This window comes from Oculina patagonica, chromosome 4, assembly GCF_052425735.1.
Source record: "Oculina patagonica isolate OP01 chromosome 4, crgOcupat, whole genome shotgun sequence".
NCBI lineage: Eukaryota > Metazoa > Cnidaria > Anthozoa > Scleractinia > Oculinidae > Oculina > Oculina patagonica.
This window is the reverse complement of record NC_135761.1, coordinates 9036753-9053264: the sequence shown is the minus strand read 5'-3', so window position 1 is coordinate 9053264 and position 16512 is coordinate 9036753. Positions and strand designations below refer to the sequence as shown.

At 39.1% G+C, this 16512-nt stretch overlaps 4 protein-coding genes across 4 annotated transcripts; 1 reads left to right on the top strand and 3 right to left on the bottom strand.

The window, feature by feature from the left end:
* Positions 1–446: 446 nt before the first annotated feature.
* Positions 447–3044, bottom strand: LOC144649421 (uncharacterized). Its single transcript, XM_078508909.1, has one exon. The coding sequence runs from the start codon at positions 3025–3027 to the stop codon at positions 1558–1560; it is 1470 nt and encodes a 489-aa protein (XP_078365035.1). The 5' UTR covers positions 3028–3044; the 3' UTR covers positions 447–1557.
* Positions 3045–4497: 1453 nt separating this feature from the next.
* LOC144649461 (GRB2-associated and regulator of MAPK protein-like) lies at positions 4498–6172 on the bottom strand. The gene has a single exon (XM_078508951.1). It carries the CDS (start codon positions 5303–5305, stop codon positions 4910–4912), a length of 396 nt encoding a protein of 131 aa, XP_078365077.1. The 5' UTR covers positions 5306–6172; the 3' UTR covers positions 4498–4909.
* A 1319-nt stretch (positions 6173–7491) lies between these two features.
* Positions 7492–11033, bottom strand: LOC144649411 (uncharacterized). Its single transcript, XM_078508901.1, has one exon. It carries the CDS (start codon positions 10655–10657, stop codon positions 8708–8710), a length of 1950 nt encoding a protein of 649 aa, XP_078365027.1. The 5' UTR covers positions 10658–11033; the 3' UTR covers positions 7492–8707.
* A 417-nt stretch (positions 11034–11450) lies between these two features.
* Positions 11451–13796, top strand: LOC144651381 (uncharacterized). Its single transcript, XM_078511314.1, has 2 exons — positions 11451–12693; positions 12725–13796. Exons 1-2 carry the CDS (start codon positions 11492–11494, stop codon positions 13659–13661), a joined length of 2139 nt encoding a protein of 712 aa, XP_078367440.1. The 5' UTR covers positions 11451–11491; the 3' UTR covers positions 13662–13796.
* The last annotated feature ends 2716 nt before the right edge of the window (positions 13797–16512 follow it).

Genomic DNA, 16512 nt, shown 5'->3' with positions numbered 1-16512 from the left:
AACTGGGAGGACCTTTTGTGTTATTTAAAGTGGACTTCAAATTAAAACTAAGCCCAATATTACTTAATGAGAGCAGACATCGATACCGGACCTCTTGTAAAGGCCGGTAAAAGGCTTATTGTCTGGCCCAGCGATACAGCGATTTTTTTTATCGAGTGACATGTCACTTACTAATGAAAATGCAAAATAATGGCTTAATTCTAAACTTAGATATTTAAAAATGTCAGGAATTAGGAAGGACTAAGATTTGAAATAGATAGTTACAAAAATCAAATACGATCTACTTATGTTAGGTGGCTATAAATGGCGCTCAGAAGCCCAAATAATTTCGCTGTACATCCCGGGGCCCCATGAATTTTCTGCGTGGGGATTTATATTATTTTGCTTTAGAAGGTGTACCTTGGGGCCTGGAGCAAGTTTTTGGTGAGGAAGTGGGGGGGGGGGGGGGTGGGTGGGTGGGTGGAGGTAACGCCGTCTGCCATGGAGTCCCAAAGCCCTACGCTGGCAGAAAATGACTGGTTAAGTATTTATTCGCGACATTGTTGACTTTCTTAATTTTTAATTCCACTGAATACCTTCACGTTGACTCTCCAATTAATTAGAAAATTCAGTCAATGAACTAAAAGTCAAATTTACTAAGTTACATGTACATATGCGATTTCGTGGTAATCTGAGATGATGATATCTTAAAGAGCTAAGCAACTGGGTTTGAACAAAATAAAAGTAACCCTATTTATCTGCTAATTTTGAATATTTTCTTAATAACATGAGATACATAATTGAATTCCAAACTTCTAAGCTCAAATATCCGAGCAGGATTTTAAACTATATGTCAAGTGGTATTTCTAGTTTAATCTTTCCGGCGTCATTAACATTCTCATTAAAGTCAAATATAAAAAGTGGAGACTAACATATTTTCCCATATTGGGCTAAGACGAATCTAAAGTTTTATTTTACTGAGCAAATAATCCTTCAACCCGTGAAAGGAATGCGTGAATGGACTTTGGCTATTCTCAGTGATTCTCGCGTAAGACGTCTGAATAAATAGCGACCAAAAAAAAACAGAAACACAACATCAAGATATAAATCCAAAATATCAATGTTGATGGAAATGAAAGCCTTAAAAGTCATTTATCTTGGTCGCTGGACTAGTAGTTTTGAAGTCGAGACCAAGCCGGCAGACTTTGTGCGATGGAAAAAAAACAGTAAGCTAGTCGTCTATACTGTTCGTCTCTACTACTTCAATACCCGATTCCCTCTTTAGCGCGCGCCTGCAGGGAATCACGGTAGTTGTATTCATCAAACCACGCGCGAGACTCAGCAACGATTCTAGCTTCATTGTTCTCTATTGTTTGAGACTGGGTTCAAGTATTATCTTTTTCGTATTTTTAGATCTTTTTACAAATTTCATGCAATTCAGGAGATTCCTTGCACTTGGCTTGTATTGAAGTTAGGTCATTCACATTGAAAAAAAATTGTATTATGCAGTGCAAAAAATAATTGAATTGAAAGTTGGCTAATATATTTATAATTCTTCCTGGTTGACCTCAGTAAAAGCTATGTTGATTTTCGCTGCAACTTCGCATACACATTTGGGGATATCTCCATGGAAGAGCTGTTTGGTTGAAACGACACAAGGGATGAATAAAGTGGTTTTTCTTTGTAGTCTTGATTATTCTTCCTGCTCATACGCTGACGACTCCTAGCCCTTGAATACGGAAGACCTTCTCCTGGCCTATATGCGATCGAAGGTTCCATTGCTTCGTAGACAGGTTCAGCGTTCGCTTGAACTGGCACATATTCGTTGAAGATAGGGGGTACCATTGCTTCGTAATGATCTTCGGCCCCCTCTGGAGTTGGTATGCATTCGCCAAGGTTATGTCCCATGGAGGGTTCCATTGCCTCGTAATAATCTTCAGTCCCCTCTAGTCCGCATTCCTCAGGCCTTCCCGAACGAAAGGACCCCATTGCCTCGTAAACATCACTGTCCCCATCTAGAACAGGCATGCATTCATCAATTTTGCGTGTAGTGATTTTTGCTACGTAGTCCTCAATATTCCCATTGCCCTCTAGCGGAACTGGCAGCATGGCCTCTTGAAAAAAGCTCTCGGGCCACAAGTCTTCTTCGACACTTGTAATCTGCTTTTCAAGCTTGTCAATTTCTCTCTGTATACACTCCCAATACTGGCTAAGGTATCCTGCATTGCAACGTAGCTTTCTGATCGGAAATAAGGTCACTTGTAGATCAACCGGGAGCTTTAGGATCGTGAACTGGTCATGTTGTAATTTTGTGGTTGCGATTACAATCGAATCTTCTACTACTTCTTCAAAGCGAAACTCTCCTTTTAATGAAGTCCTCACGTCAGGATAGTACTCTACATCGCCAATAAATCGCACAGCAACTGGTAAAGCGATATTATCAGCTACATACCTCAAAGAGTAACGCCTTGGATCGAAATCTTCAAAAGACTCAAAAGGTCCAACGTAATCAAGTGCCAGTCGTATTTCCTTACCCGGCTGAGAAAGAACTTTGCATTTTAATGTTTCAGGGCCGGAATACGAATTTGCTTCCCTTTCCTGCCGTGTGGTTTCATTCAGGATTGGATCCAGAATATCTCCTTCTTTGAGTATTAGTTCAGGCATTTCTTTGAGTGTACGAAGAAACTTTGCGGGGCGTCGAGTGTGAGATCTGAGGCCATTGCTGAGCCGGGTGCGTGTCTTGGGAACAATCTCCACTCGTGCTGCGTTGTCTACAGGCAGATAAAAATACTTGCCTTTTGAATTCCTCATTTTGATTCGTTTTAAACGCACGACTGTGTGAATTGTTAATATTTCGTTCAATGACAGCGAACAGGCTCCGGTAGGACTATCAATTCCTTCCAACACTTGCGCTATGTAAGGAAGTCGATATCGAAAAATGAAGTTGGCAAGAGTGTCTTCAAATGGTTCTGTGTTGTAACATTCTATAAAGTGAAAGTCAAATTTCAGTTCTCTATAATACCAAAATAACTGTAATTTTGATTTCATGTCACTATTTCGGGACAGAAACCTGTTGCTTACCATCTTTAGGCCGTGCCATCTTGGGCACCAACGTTAATCTTTTTAATTTCAATTGCTAAACGCGAAACTAGTTTGCACTTAGTCAGAAACTGAAATACTGATGAAAGCTCTTAATAGCTTCAAGCCTTTTCAGTCCCAATTGAGTTCAAAATAGCAATTCTTCTTACTGTACGGCAGCTAGTTATGAGAATTTAGTGTTGTTGTGTCATGCAAGACAACGCCCTCAACTTGAATAATTTCCTTGTTCTTGTCACCAGTTTGCTTGGCATTTAGGAGAAATAATCATTGTCACGTTGTTTCGATTCAGCTGTAAGGCGTAAAGTGAAAGACACAGTTCAGCTGTTTACTATCAGAACACCTCAGCGTATAAGTACATTCTCTCACATGTCACCTTCTATGAAATGTATAATCCTTTATAAAAGTAGCTGGACATTTTAACAATGATTACTCGTGTCGTGTTCTCATTGTTTTCTTTTTGCGGAAAAAGGCCACAAAATTAACGTAATAAAATGAAATGTCTAACGTTCATAGAGGACCCATACAGAAGATACAGAATCACGTTTCATAGTCTTCTGTTAGCGACGCCGCCATATTGCCGTCACGTTCATAATTTGCCTAGGTATTTTTTTTTTAGCAAGGAACAGAATTACCTTCAATTCTCAAAATTATGGTTTACCAAAAGAAAAGCACCAGAGGAGTAATAAAACAGACAAAGGATGACTAAGATTGGCGGTAGTCGATTTGTCGTTTGAATACACCCCCCCCCCCCCTCCCATTTCTAAGCGACCACCTCTGGGATAAACGAACATGGCGTTTGTTTGGCTTATTTTTATCACCCGGCCCTCCTGTCAATAACATTTAAACGCACAGATAAATACGCGTCCAAATCAATAACAGCAGTGTAATAACAAGTATATTTGCATGGCCATTCTTGCAGCATTGAAAATGACTAAAGTAATTAGCAATTGATGAAGTATTCTGTCATGTAATGAAAACAAGTTATCATTTGAATTTTAATATAAGACCAATGGGGAATTTATCAATCTTAATCTAGTTCTGTGGAAGGTAGCTCTTTTCTTCCGAAATTGTTATATTCTGTTATAATAGCATCCCTTAGTTACGTGTAATATCAAATTGTTTTTAAAGTGCTTTGCATAAATTTAACAATTGACAACTTACCCTATTTTTACACGACATAATATCAATAAACTATAATATGATACATCAATACACTTCCCTATGATAAAAAGGGGATTCTCGCATTTTACGTTTTGGTTTTACACGTAATGCACTAATACATGCTATAAATTCATATTTACTTAAAAAACATACTATAAGCTATAAAAAGTTTTCTGAAATAGTTGGACATTTATTAACAATGATTACTCGGGTCCCCCTCTATCTACCCCCCCCCCCCCTCACATTAATGTTGTCTGGATAGTTCAGGATTACGTTTAAACCTACAAGCACGTCTTTGAAAGAGCAAGAGGTAGATTTTTTCAAAGAGGGCATGTTGTTTCTTTAAAAAAGTGTCTCAACTATTTTGCCAGTGGTTTAAGCTTGAAAATGGAAGTGAGTTCTTTGTTAATTAAAAAAACGTAAATATCGTCGAAAGCGAAGAAAACTTGTCTTTATTCATCCCACAGGCGTGTATTATACTTTCACTTTGATTGTCGGTGGGAGCTTTAAAGCTGAACCTCCGATAGAGCTGATAACTTTCGCGTCAACGTTGTCCATAAAATCTACTATTGTTTCTAATTTCACTTTATTTTCGTTTTGCACATTGTGTTTGGTACACGAAGAAGAATCCCAAACGAGCACCTCACTGAGTGGATTAAACAGCTTTCAGTCAATTGTTTAGAGGAGATCTCATGTTTGGCCTCCATCCTTTTATAAACATGAGCAATTTTCGTTGTTTCAGTTTGTTACTTACTCCAAGATCTGGTAACATGGCCTCATCTAGGGTTATGAGTTTCTCTCCATCAATCAGGTCACTTTTAAACCTCTCAACGTGCTCTCCCATGTTAAGCTTTCTGAGGCATTCACCCACTTCTGGCACAGAAAGGCACCTAAGATTATCAGGGAAAGCTTGAGGTGATACCGCACCCATTTTAGAAGGTGAAGTATAAGAGTATGATGGTGGAGTCAGAATCTGCCCTGGCTGAGAACTTGTGGCAACAGATGCCCCTTGAGAATTGCGAGATGGGCGAGAAGAGGTGAAGGATGGTGCATTAGAAAGGGCCATCGTGAACTTTGCTGCCAGTCGTTTCTTTATCTGAGGTTTCTTAGATTTTATAATCTGCTATTCAAGCTTGTCAATTTCTTTCTGTTTACACCGAATAATTGGAAATAAGGTCACTGTCTTGTAGTTCAACCGGATGTTTAAGTGACATGTTGTAATTTTGTGGTTGCGATTACAATCGACTCTTCTTCAAAGTGAAACTCTCCTTTTAAGGGTGTCATTGGCGATGTAGCACAGCAACAAGAAAAGCAATATTATTAGCGATATTACCTCAGAGTAACGACTTGACTTGACCCAAGAGTAACGTCTTGGGTCAATTTCTTCAAAAGAATCAAAACATCCAACGTGATCAAGTGCCAATCTTAATTCTTTTCCCGGTTAAAAGAGAACTTTGAATTTTAATGTTTCAGGGCCAGAATACAAATTTGCTTCCTTTTCCTGTCGTGTGGTTTCATTCAGGATTGGATCCAAACTGAATATCTCCATCTTTGAGATTTAACTCAGGCATTTCTTTCAGCGTCTGAAGAAACTTTGCGAGGCGTCCAGTGTGGGATCTGAGGCCATTACTGAGGCGGTTGCGTGTTTTGGGAACAATCTCCACTCGTGCCGCGTTGTCTACAGGCAGATAGAAATACTTGCCTTTTGAATTCTTCATTTTGCCCGTTTTGAACGCACAACTGTGTGAATTGTTAATACAGTATTTCGTTCAATGACACCGAACAGGCTCCTGTAGGACTATCAACTCCTTACAACACTTGCGCTATATAAGGAAGTCGATATCGAACTATGAAGTTGGCAAGAGTGTCTTCAAGTGGTTCTGTCTTGTAACACTCTATAAAGTGAAAGTATTATTTACCAAAATAACTGTAATTTTTCATGTCATTATTTCGGAACGGAAACCTGTTGCTTACCGTCTTTAGGCTGTGCCATATTTCAATTTAGGGAGCCAACGCCAATCTTTTTCAATTGCGTAACGCAAATCTAGTTTGCACCTAGTCAGAAACAGAAATACTGATGACAGCTTCAAGCCTTTTCAGTCCTAATTGAGTTCAAAATAGCAATTCTTCTTACGGCACGGCAGCTAGTTCTGAGAATTCAGTGTTAGGTCAGTCAAGACCACGCCGTCGCCTCGAACAATTACCTTGTTCTTGTCACTAGTCTTTTTGACATTTTGGCGAAAAAAAAGGTGTTGATCATTATTCAGAACTAAAGGGTTGTTTCAATTCAGCCGTAAGGCGTAAAGTGAAAGACACATTTCAGCTGTTTACTATCAGGAACACCTCAGCGTTTTAAACTGAACACATTCTGTCACATGTCAACTTCTATGAAATGCATAATCCTTTATAAAAATAGCTGGACATTTTAACAATGATTACTCGTGTCCCCACTCTTCCCCTTATCAATGTTGTCAAGAATACCGTAAAACCTATAGGCAACAACTTTATTTTTTCAAAGAGGGCATGTTGTCATTTTAAAACATTGCCTCAGCTATTTTGCCAGTGGTTTTAGCTTAAAAATGAAAGTCCTATTTTTGTTAATTCCTATAGGAAAACATAAATATCGTCCACACGCGAAGGAAAATTGTCTTTTTTCATCACACGGGCGTGTATTATACTTTCAGTTTGACTGTCGGTGTGAGCTTAAAAGCTGAACTGCTAATAGAGCTGATAACCTTTACGTCAAAATATAAACATAGAGAATTTATGTTGTCCATAAAATCTTCAAGTGTTTCTCATTTCACTTTGTTTTTGTTTTGCAGAAAAAGGCCACAAAATTAAGGTAATAAAAAGTAAACGTTCATACAGGCCTCAAACAGAGCCACGTGTCATAGGCGTTTGTTAGCGACGCCGCCATATTGCTGTCACGTTCATAATTTGCTTATAGGGGCTATGCCAAGATATTCCTGGTAATTATTTTTTACTGGCGAGGAGTTCTCAAAATTATGGTTAACCAAATAAAAAGCACCGGCACCAGAGAGGCAATAATAAAATAGACAATGGATGGCCAAGATTGGCCGTAGTTGTTTTTTTTTTTGTTTCATTACCACCCCTCCCCCCAAGGACTCCCTGCCCCATTTCCGAGTGTGACTACTTATAGGATAAACGAACGTGACGTTTCTTTTGCTTTTTTTTAAGATAGGTCACTTCCTTCTCATTAAATTTGTATACACAGATAAAAACGTCAATAACAGCAGTGTGACAACAAGTTTATTTACATGGCCATTCTTACAGCATTGAAAACGACTAATAAATGTAGTAGGCAATTTACAGTAAACGCGTGATTAAAGGAGGAAGAAACAAGTTCGAATTAATGAAGTAATATGTCACGTAATGAAAGCAAGTCATCATTTTGAATATTTTTATATTAAATTATAATAACAATGGGGAATTAATTTATCAATCTTATTATAGTTCTGTGACAGGTAGCTCTTTTATTCCGAAATTGTCGGTAGCAATATTTTGTTGTATAATGCATTCCTAAGTTATGCGTAATGTCAAATTGTTTTAAATTGCTTTGCAAAAATTTAACAATAGCCTATAGCTATTTACAAGTTTTCCTTTTTTCACATCTTATTATAGTTCTTATAGTATATTATTCACAATCTTCTTATAGTTCTGTGACAGGTAGCTCTTTTATGTTAGTAGCAATATTAAGAACTTAAGAACTTTATTTAAGTGTCTGGTCTTCTAGCTAGCCTTAAGCTTACTAATCGGGGACACTGTTTAAATTAAAATATAATATATGTATAAAAAACGATTCTGGTCTATTTACATTAAATTATACTACATTTTCCAACACTCTATTTTGTTGTATAATGCATTCCTAAGTTATGCGTAATGTCAAATTGTTTTAAATTACTTTGCAAAAATTTAACAATAGCCTATTTACAAGTTTTCCTTTTTTCACATACGTAATGCACTTTAATTTTATATTTACTTAAAAAGATACTATAAGCTTTAAAATAATGTACTGTAAATTCCTAATAAATACCATGGTAAAAAAATCCCTAGTATTTTTAAGGTTAAAATTTATGACTCGAGAGATTTTTGCTTTCTGCGTAGCAGTGCGTTGCCATAGTGACAATAGCCATATGTTTACATTATTGACCTATTTTTCTACTTCTGGATAGTCAATTTTTAAAACCATTTAAGATAAACAACGAAAACTTCTGCAAAAATACAGCACTTTATAAAGAGGATCATGTAATGCAGGATGAACTATGCATGAACTTTTTGGACTGAATTATTTACTCGACAATAAAGTTAACAAAAAGTGTTGACCAAAATACAATGACTCACAACACAATGCTTAAACAATAGAACAATGTGTCCTCATTTGGGTTCGGTACCCGTAGAAGAAACTAGCACCTCACTGAGTGGATTAAACAACGTTTCAATTGATTGTTTAGAGGAGATTTAATGTATTAGGCCTCCATCCATTTATAAACATGAGTAATTTTCGTTGTTGTAATTTGTTAGTTACTCCAAGATATGGCAACATGGCCTCATCTAGGGTTATGAATAGCTGACCATCAATCTGGTCGTGTTCAAACCTCTCAACGTGTTCTCCCATGTTAAGCTTGTTAAGGCATTCACCCACTTCTGGCACAGAAAGGCATCTAAGATCATCAGGGAAAGCTTGAGGTGATACCTCACCCGTCGCAGAGGGTGAAGCGCAAGAGTTTGACGGTGCTGTAGGTGATGGAGCCAGATCTCGTCCTTGTGGAGAGCCCATGGCACTAGATGCCCCTTGGAAATGGCCAGATGGGCGAGAAGGGGCAAAGGGAGGTGAGTAAGAAAAAGCCTGCTTGTACATATCTGACGGTGCTGAAGGTGATGATTGAGTCAAATCTTGTCGAGAGTTTGACGGTGCTGTGGGTGATGATGGAGCCAGATCTTGTCCTTGCGAAGAGCCCGTGGCACTAGATGCCTTTTGGGAATTGCCAGATGGGCGAGAAGAGGCAAGGTTCTTGAACATAGCTGACAATCGATTCTTTATCTGAAGTTTCTTAGGTTTTTTAGAGAGGTTCGGTTTTTCCTGCGAGGCTTTGAGCTCGCTGTCACTGGGAATGTTCGGTTCCAGTACATCAGTTTCAGGGTAGATATAATCATGATAATCTTCGTCTGAATCGAAGTCTGAACTAAGGTATAGATCTTCATCGTCATCATCCACATTGTTATTGCTGACTTCCTTACAATCATCAGGTGATGCCACCTGGAAATTGGACGGGCTTTCATTCGGTGCTTCCGACACATTGTCTTCCAATACGTTTTCGTACGGTGGAACTAAGGGAACCTTTGGTGAAACCCGTCTGGCGCTTGGTTTTGGCTTGGGCTTAGGTGGTGGTTTAGGTGGTCTTGGTGGTGGTTCAACATCCTCATAATCATCGCTGGAGTCTGAATTTTCACTTTGCTTCGATTCTCGACGATAACGACGTGGAAGCAGTGGCTTAACTTCTACGTAATCATAAACAACATCCACAGTGGGTTCTTCAAAAAATTTAGTACCATTTTCAAAGAGGTCCACCTTTGTGAGCTCAGTCCCATCGTGGATGTCTTTACAGAATCTGGCATACTCTTTATCGCCTATAACGGCTCCATGTGCAGGAATTACATTCACATCCAGATCTATGGGAATCATTAAAACTGTGACCACATCGCCATCACGACTGGTTGTAATAACTGTTGTTTCCTGTCGAAGTTCTTTTAAGAGAACGGAGCCAAGAGAGGGCAAATCAATCATGTCAATGTCGTCGTTTGCATCCGCGTGTATCGTGGTGTCACAAGAGGTGAACTTCACTCGGACGGGAAGCTGAAACTTCTTTAGAATTTCCTGCATTTGATATTGTCCTACACTTGCTAAAGGCTCAAAGGCAGCCTTGAAGCTCAAAGGTAGCCTCAGAACGTCCTTTGTCTTGTCGTGAAATTCACATTCCAGAAACTTCACTCGCTTTTCCTCGACTGTTTTCTTGAGTCTCAAGATGTCCCCTGCTTTTATACGCATCGAAGGTGGAGCATTGTGAACAACACGAATGAACTTGAAATCAGCCGACGTCCAGGCGTGGACAACATCTTCTACGCTGTAATACTTGTCCTGACAGATTTTAGGAAGTATTTCAACTTTACACGGGCAATTGAACGGTACAACGTACTGCTTGAAATCGGCAGCTTGTATGAGCAGTTTATCCGTTCGTTTGGTGAAGTGTAGCGTTAACACCTGCTCTGCCGATAGTGTTTTAGCATCACTGTCGCTATATAACCCGTCTAGGACTTTAACCAGTTGCGGAAGAGTGTAACTGTCGATGAATGTCTTCAGGGTACAAGATTGAGTGCTCCAGACGATATTTGCAAACATACCTTTTGTCTTGTAGTGATCAATTACAATGTTACGAACCGTAGGTGCGAAAGTCTATCACTGAGTCGAACTGCTCATCGGCGACCGCTAATATTTGCTACAAGGCAGCCATTAGAGGAAGATTTTAAGTTTAGCTTGATGTGGTCTCTGCGTTAGAGTTTATAAGTTTCCTGCATATAATGAGTGCATTGAAATGAATCCAGCTGTCGCGTAACGGGGTGAAGTGGACATGCGTATCAATATAATATCTTCATTTGCATTTCCCAACGTAAACAACACGTATCATTTACTGCGGATGGCCATTGATTGCTGAAGGTTGCTTGGCCGACTTAGTTTGCATTGCAAATAGCAAATAGTGAAATACGTTGTAACCGTCGTCGCAGGTTGTAGCCCGCCTTCGATTTTATTTTCAATTTGTTTGAGCTCAATTAATACAGAAAGGACGTTGTGTCAGTTGCAGTTGAGTGGTCATGTCATTTTGGGTGTCATGCCAGTGCCAAGGGAGAGAGTGTTTTCAGGGGGGTGGGAGGGAAGCGGAACTGCAACGCTATTAAACGTGTTTTGGGTTGTCAACCAGTCTCAAAAAGAAGATTTGAATACTAAAATATAGTTTGCTTCGAGAACGAAACAATCTAGTTGTTAAATTAATGTGATTTACCCGTCAAAACATCTGGCCAAGTGATAAGTTTATTGCCGAGGAAAGGTATCGAGATACCCCCTGAGGCACTTTGTTATGAGTGTCACGCGATGATTTTAATCTGAAATAAATACTGGATACACGAATAACAAATTCAGAGTTGCTTACAGACGGAAGCGCTTTTGAAATGAGTAATAATGCCGTATAATCCAGACATGAGCCTGCTCGATTCCTCTTTGCTTTGTGAGTTCTTGACAGACTGTGATCTCCCTGCAACTGTACAAATTGTCGAAGGATACGATCATGAATACGAGGAACAATCGTGGTCTCAAGGCGAAATTGTTTACTTGCACGCCATGAAGGATGTACCTCAGGTTCTAGCTCTTGACAAGAAAGGAAATCGCTTTTGTATCCCTTTAAACTACCCGGAGAAAATATTTGAGAGTATTCCGAACAGATGCGGCGACGAGTACAAAACTGTTGAAGAGCTTATTGCTGAATTTCCGAAATATGTTCGCTCGCTTGGGAACATATCTCGAAGTGGGGTCAAAGTCGGGGACATACTTCGTCTTGTAGAGACATCACCAAATGCTGCTGGCGTCATGGAGCTAAAGTGCTGGGTAAAAGGATCAACTCGTTCAATAACCCTCTCTGGTGACCAGGTTGGACCTTTTGAAACTCTTGAAGACATTAATCCGACTACTATGCGAGATGTCATTGATCAACACCTCCTTCCTACACGAGTGCGAGTTCGAGTTGGAACACAAGCACTCAGTGAAACAAACATAAACAAGAGGACGATGTTAGAAGGACTTGTTACTATAAAAGAAATAGTACAGGAAAAAGTTTTAATAGTTTCTACCTTAGTTGGAAAGGATTTAAGAGTTGTGAAACTTCCGATTGACTTGGAATTAAGAGTCCAAAAGGAGAGTTTAAACCTTGACCAAAAGCTGTTCACTGAAATTTGTCTACTTATCGACAAAGAAGTGAAAATTGAGTCGACAATCTTAAGCGGAAACGGAGAAGCATCTTGGAACTTTGATATTGCAGATATCAAACGAGACATCGAGGAACCACAAGCTGACGACATCTACGAAGAGCTTATTCCTCCAGTTCCACCTAGAGCACCATTGAAATTAAATGAATCAAACTTAAAGCAAAATACAAAATTAAAAACAACAGACAGCGAAACTCGATATGCTCCATCTCCCAAGCGAAAACCTCCAAAAAACACTGCAAGTTCTGAAGTTCAAAAAGGAACTGAGAAACCGTGTCCTCCTCCTCCAGTTGCCAAAAAGCCCAATTTACACAAAGAGAACCCTCATCACTCAATTCCGCCATTGGCAATTGCCAACACAACAAGCACCACGCCACAAAACATCGAACAACACAATGACCCCCAAACCAGAAGTAACATCTCACCACAACAGCCCTGATGAGGCAGTTGACCACACCGGATGTATCAGTGGTACCCAATCTGTTTCACCTTCTAAGCCAAAACCTGCAAATAAACCTATCAAGACTGTTGTTCCAAAGGAAAGCGCGAAACCGGTTTCTTCTCCACTTGTCAAACCGAAATCAAATGGCTCTAGACAAACATCAATAGAACAGCAACAGCCACCAAGCTCCCACCACTGCACTCCGCCATTGCAAGATTTAAAGAAATACGAAAGTGAAGGAAGTCCGACTAAGCTGCTGGCCTCGCAAAACATTGAGTCACAGACTCAATCGAAACCGCCAACAGTAATAAACAACAACAACGGACCTGATGAAACAGAGGAGTACTACGAAAGTATCGAGAATATTCAATTTGCTTCACCTCCAAAGGCAAACTCTCCAAGTAATTCTGTAAGTCCTGCCGTTTCGCTGAAGGAAAGCTTGAAAAGCGCTCCTCTTCCACACGGCAAACTAACGCCAAATGTGATCAAACAGAAATCAGAAGAGAAACAGCTGCCAAGAGCCCAGAACCCTGCTCCGCCATTGCAAAATTCCAGCAGTTTCAAGACATGCGAAAGTAAAGACAACCCAGACAACCCAACTAAGTTGACTTCGCAAAACGCCGAATCACATAGTAAAGCAGAAATGTCAGCAGTAAGCGAGCGACTTGATAAGGCAGAACGCGATGCTGGAGTGGTGCAAGACAAAGGCAAAGAACATTTGAAGGACATCTCGGTGTCCGAAGTCTCCGGATGGCTAATGAAGCTTGGCTTAAGCGCGTATGTGGATAGATTTGTGAAGGAGTCGATTGACGGCAACTTTTTACTAGAGCTGGATACGGAAATGATGCAGTACCTTGGAATTTCAAATCCATTGCACAAAAAGAAGCTCATGATGTTTATCCAGAAAGGTTGGACTCCAAAAAAATAAGCTAAAACTTTATTTGTTTCACTGACATTGTTTTGTAGAGAAAAATCAAAGTTCTTGCTGCACCGATGTTAATTATGCAGTTGGCATTCGTAGAAGTTGGTTGTTAAAAATATTTAGATAGCGCTTATCCAGGCCTGCTTTAAGCGCTTTATTGACAAAGAAAATGTTGACAGTTGTGTTTGAAAAAATCTATTCTGGGATAATAATTGAAAAAATCTATTCTGTACAATGCCGAGTTAGCTATCTTTTTATATCGTACTGCCAGTAGCTATAGAGATCATAAAGCCGAATTACTAGGATTGTTTCGGATTGTTATTATCTCAACAACTCATCCACTTATTCAATAATCATTGAAGTTCCACACAGTGCTAGCTAAATGTTTTTCGTTTCAGCTCACTTAGTTCGAAAGAAATTACTGAATTAGGCAAGAATTGTCATATGGCCGAATGGTCATGATAAAGACGGGGGGAGAGGGGAAGGGCGAGGGTTGATGGGTTGGGGGAGGGGGTGTAGGAGAAGCGGAATGACAGTAGAGGTGTACAATATATGTTTGATCAGACATGATTTGATTCAACAAAACTCTTTCTTATTGTGGTTTAACAACAAGATCGTATGGTTTATTTCCTCAAGTAAAAGATCAGACAGACACAAAATTTTAATGAGGCAAAAAAAAGCGTGAGACCCCCGGAAGCAATATTTTGATTGACGTACGCGGTCAATATTGAAAGGCTTAGATATAATTATGGTACCGATTGGTCAGTTGACAAAGACGTTATTGCGCAGCATGGTGGACCGCTGTTGCGGAACGTCTTGACTTTTGGACTGACTTGAGAAAATATCTGTTGAGGTTTAATTTACTTTGAAGGATCCCGAGAAGCTGGTAAAGCTTTTTTGATTATTTCTTGTAATAATGTGCGACCTATAAATATGACCAAAGTTACTGTATATACTAAACAAGGAGAATGTATGTTCAGTATAGTTTGTCCATTGCATAATAATGTAAAGTAAGCTAATTATGCAGTTGAAACATCAGTTTTTTTCAAATAGGCTTGTGTAATCGTATCTAGCTTTGAGTATCATTTCATTAAGTTAACTTTCTATCCGCAATTTAGAGATTATTAAATCTATATTCACCTTGTTTTTACTTAATTACAAGTAGCAACACTTAAACTAAGTGAGGATGATTCATTTCCAATTGCTTAAACACAGCTTAGTAAGTTTTCTGATGTGTTATTAACTTGTACTATAACATTTCTACTCTCTACAGATATTCCATTACCAATGGCAATATGCATTCAAATATGTTTATACGATTTATCGACTTGAACTTATCAGCTAGGAGATCTCAGTTGCAATACAGGAAATAAATAGACATGCTGCATAGCTGAACAATATAAAGAAAGAATTAAAACTACACTAAAATAGCTAGCAAAATATTCAGTGAACTAGAAAAGTGGTAGCCAAAATAAACATTGTAAATGAAATTCTATAGAAATTGAGGAAGTAGGGTAACACTTAAACTGTACTTCATTAGAAGGTTTTAAACTAATAAACAGATTTCACTTACGACATAAATGTATTTTGTTTACTAGAAACACAAAGGTATATCTGGGTCGCTAATAAATCATATTTGGAAGCTGTTCACAAACTAAAATGCAGATATATCAACAAAACATTTAAGAGAATCCAGAATTGGAACCTATACGCTAATCTAATATGTGAATGGTATTTTTAAACTATTTTGCCTACGTGGTAAAGAAATCAAAGGCATACATACAGTTTTCGTCAGAAATCACTCTTTTAAAAGACGTTCACAAGGAGATACATTGAAAGGTATAAACAAAATGCAGAAAGTTTTGGCTAAACGATCAAACACTTTTATCTAGCATCATGTTAAATAAACTTGGCTAATCGCTTAGCCGCGGCCCTAGTTCGAACACTTTCATTCAACACTTAGAAGAAAAAAAAATACTTTGATCATTTTGCTAGGGCAAAGACAAAGCGAAATTAAATTACATCTGTATATGCCAAATTAACACAAAAATCATCGACTGAAGTATAACATAAGAAATTGTTTGCTGATCGATAGAGACACCGTACATCAACAAGGTCTCTTTCAAACGTGTCAGCATTCGTAAGTCTTCTAAGCCCTGATAACCTTTTACTCCTGACAAGAAAATAGGCGGAAGAAAGGTATATACAGTCTTCACTGTTAATGCTAGGATGATATCAGACCCGAGAAACAGTATCTGCAGACTGTACGCTGGCCATGCCATACTTCAGACAATGGTCGAGACCGACGAGACCGGCGTGTTGGAGCAACTGCGGCTTGAGAAGTCCTGGATTAATTGCCTGTGAACACGCTCTCTGGTCGAGGATTAGGTGAAAACCCTTCTTCTTCAGATTGGGAGCCTGCACGCAGGCTATGGATCAACGATAGGCAAAAGGGTCCGAGGGTAGTTTAAAGAGGTCTTTTTGAAAATATTTCGAATAAGGCTTGTTAGAGATTTTCTTCTTTAAGTTTTACCTCGGTTGCGCTTTTCTTGCTGACGTTTGGGTGCGTTTTCACTGGTTATCTTTATAGCGGCTAAGTGATTCAACTCGACGAGGGCGAGGTGGTGGTGTCTCGTCATCAGCGTCAATATTGGATGGGTAAATTTGCTCATTATGTATCGGTTCAACAAAGATATAATCTTCGTCAGAGTCACAATCTGAACTAGGGTATGTATCTTCCTCGTCATCTTCTACATTATATTTGCTGTCTTCCTTACAATCATGAGGTGGTGCCCCTTCATAATTGGATGGGCCTTCTTTCGGTGCCTCTAACACATCGTCATTCATTAGGTTTTCA

Coding starts and splice junctions, on each gene's coding strand:
- LOC144649461 (XM_078508951.1), bottom strand. CDS start 5,305: ATGGCCCTTTCTAATGCACCATCCTTCACCTCTTCTCGCCCATCTCGC.
- LOC144651381 (XM_078511314.1), top strand. CDS start 11,492: ATGCCGTATAATCCAGACATGAGCCTGCTCGATTCCTCTTTGCTTTGT. Junction 12,694..12,724: donor ATCGAACAACACAATGACCC/CCAAACCAGAAG, acceptor TCACCACAACAG/CCCTGATGAGGCAGTTGACC.
- LOC144649411 (XM_078508901.1), bottom strand. CDS start 10,657: ATGTTTGCAAATATCGTCTGGAGCACTCAATCTTGTACCCTGAAGACA.
- LOC144649421 (XM_078508909.1), bottom strand. CDS start 3,027: ATGAAATCAAAATTACAGTTATTTTGGTATTATAGAGAACTGAAATTT.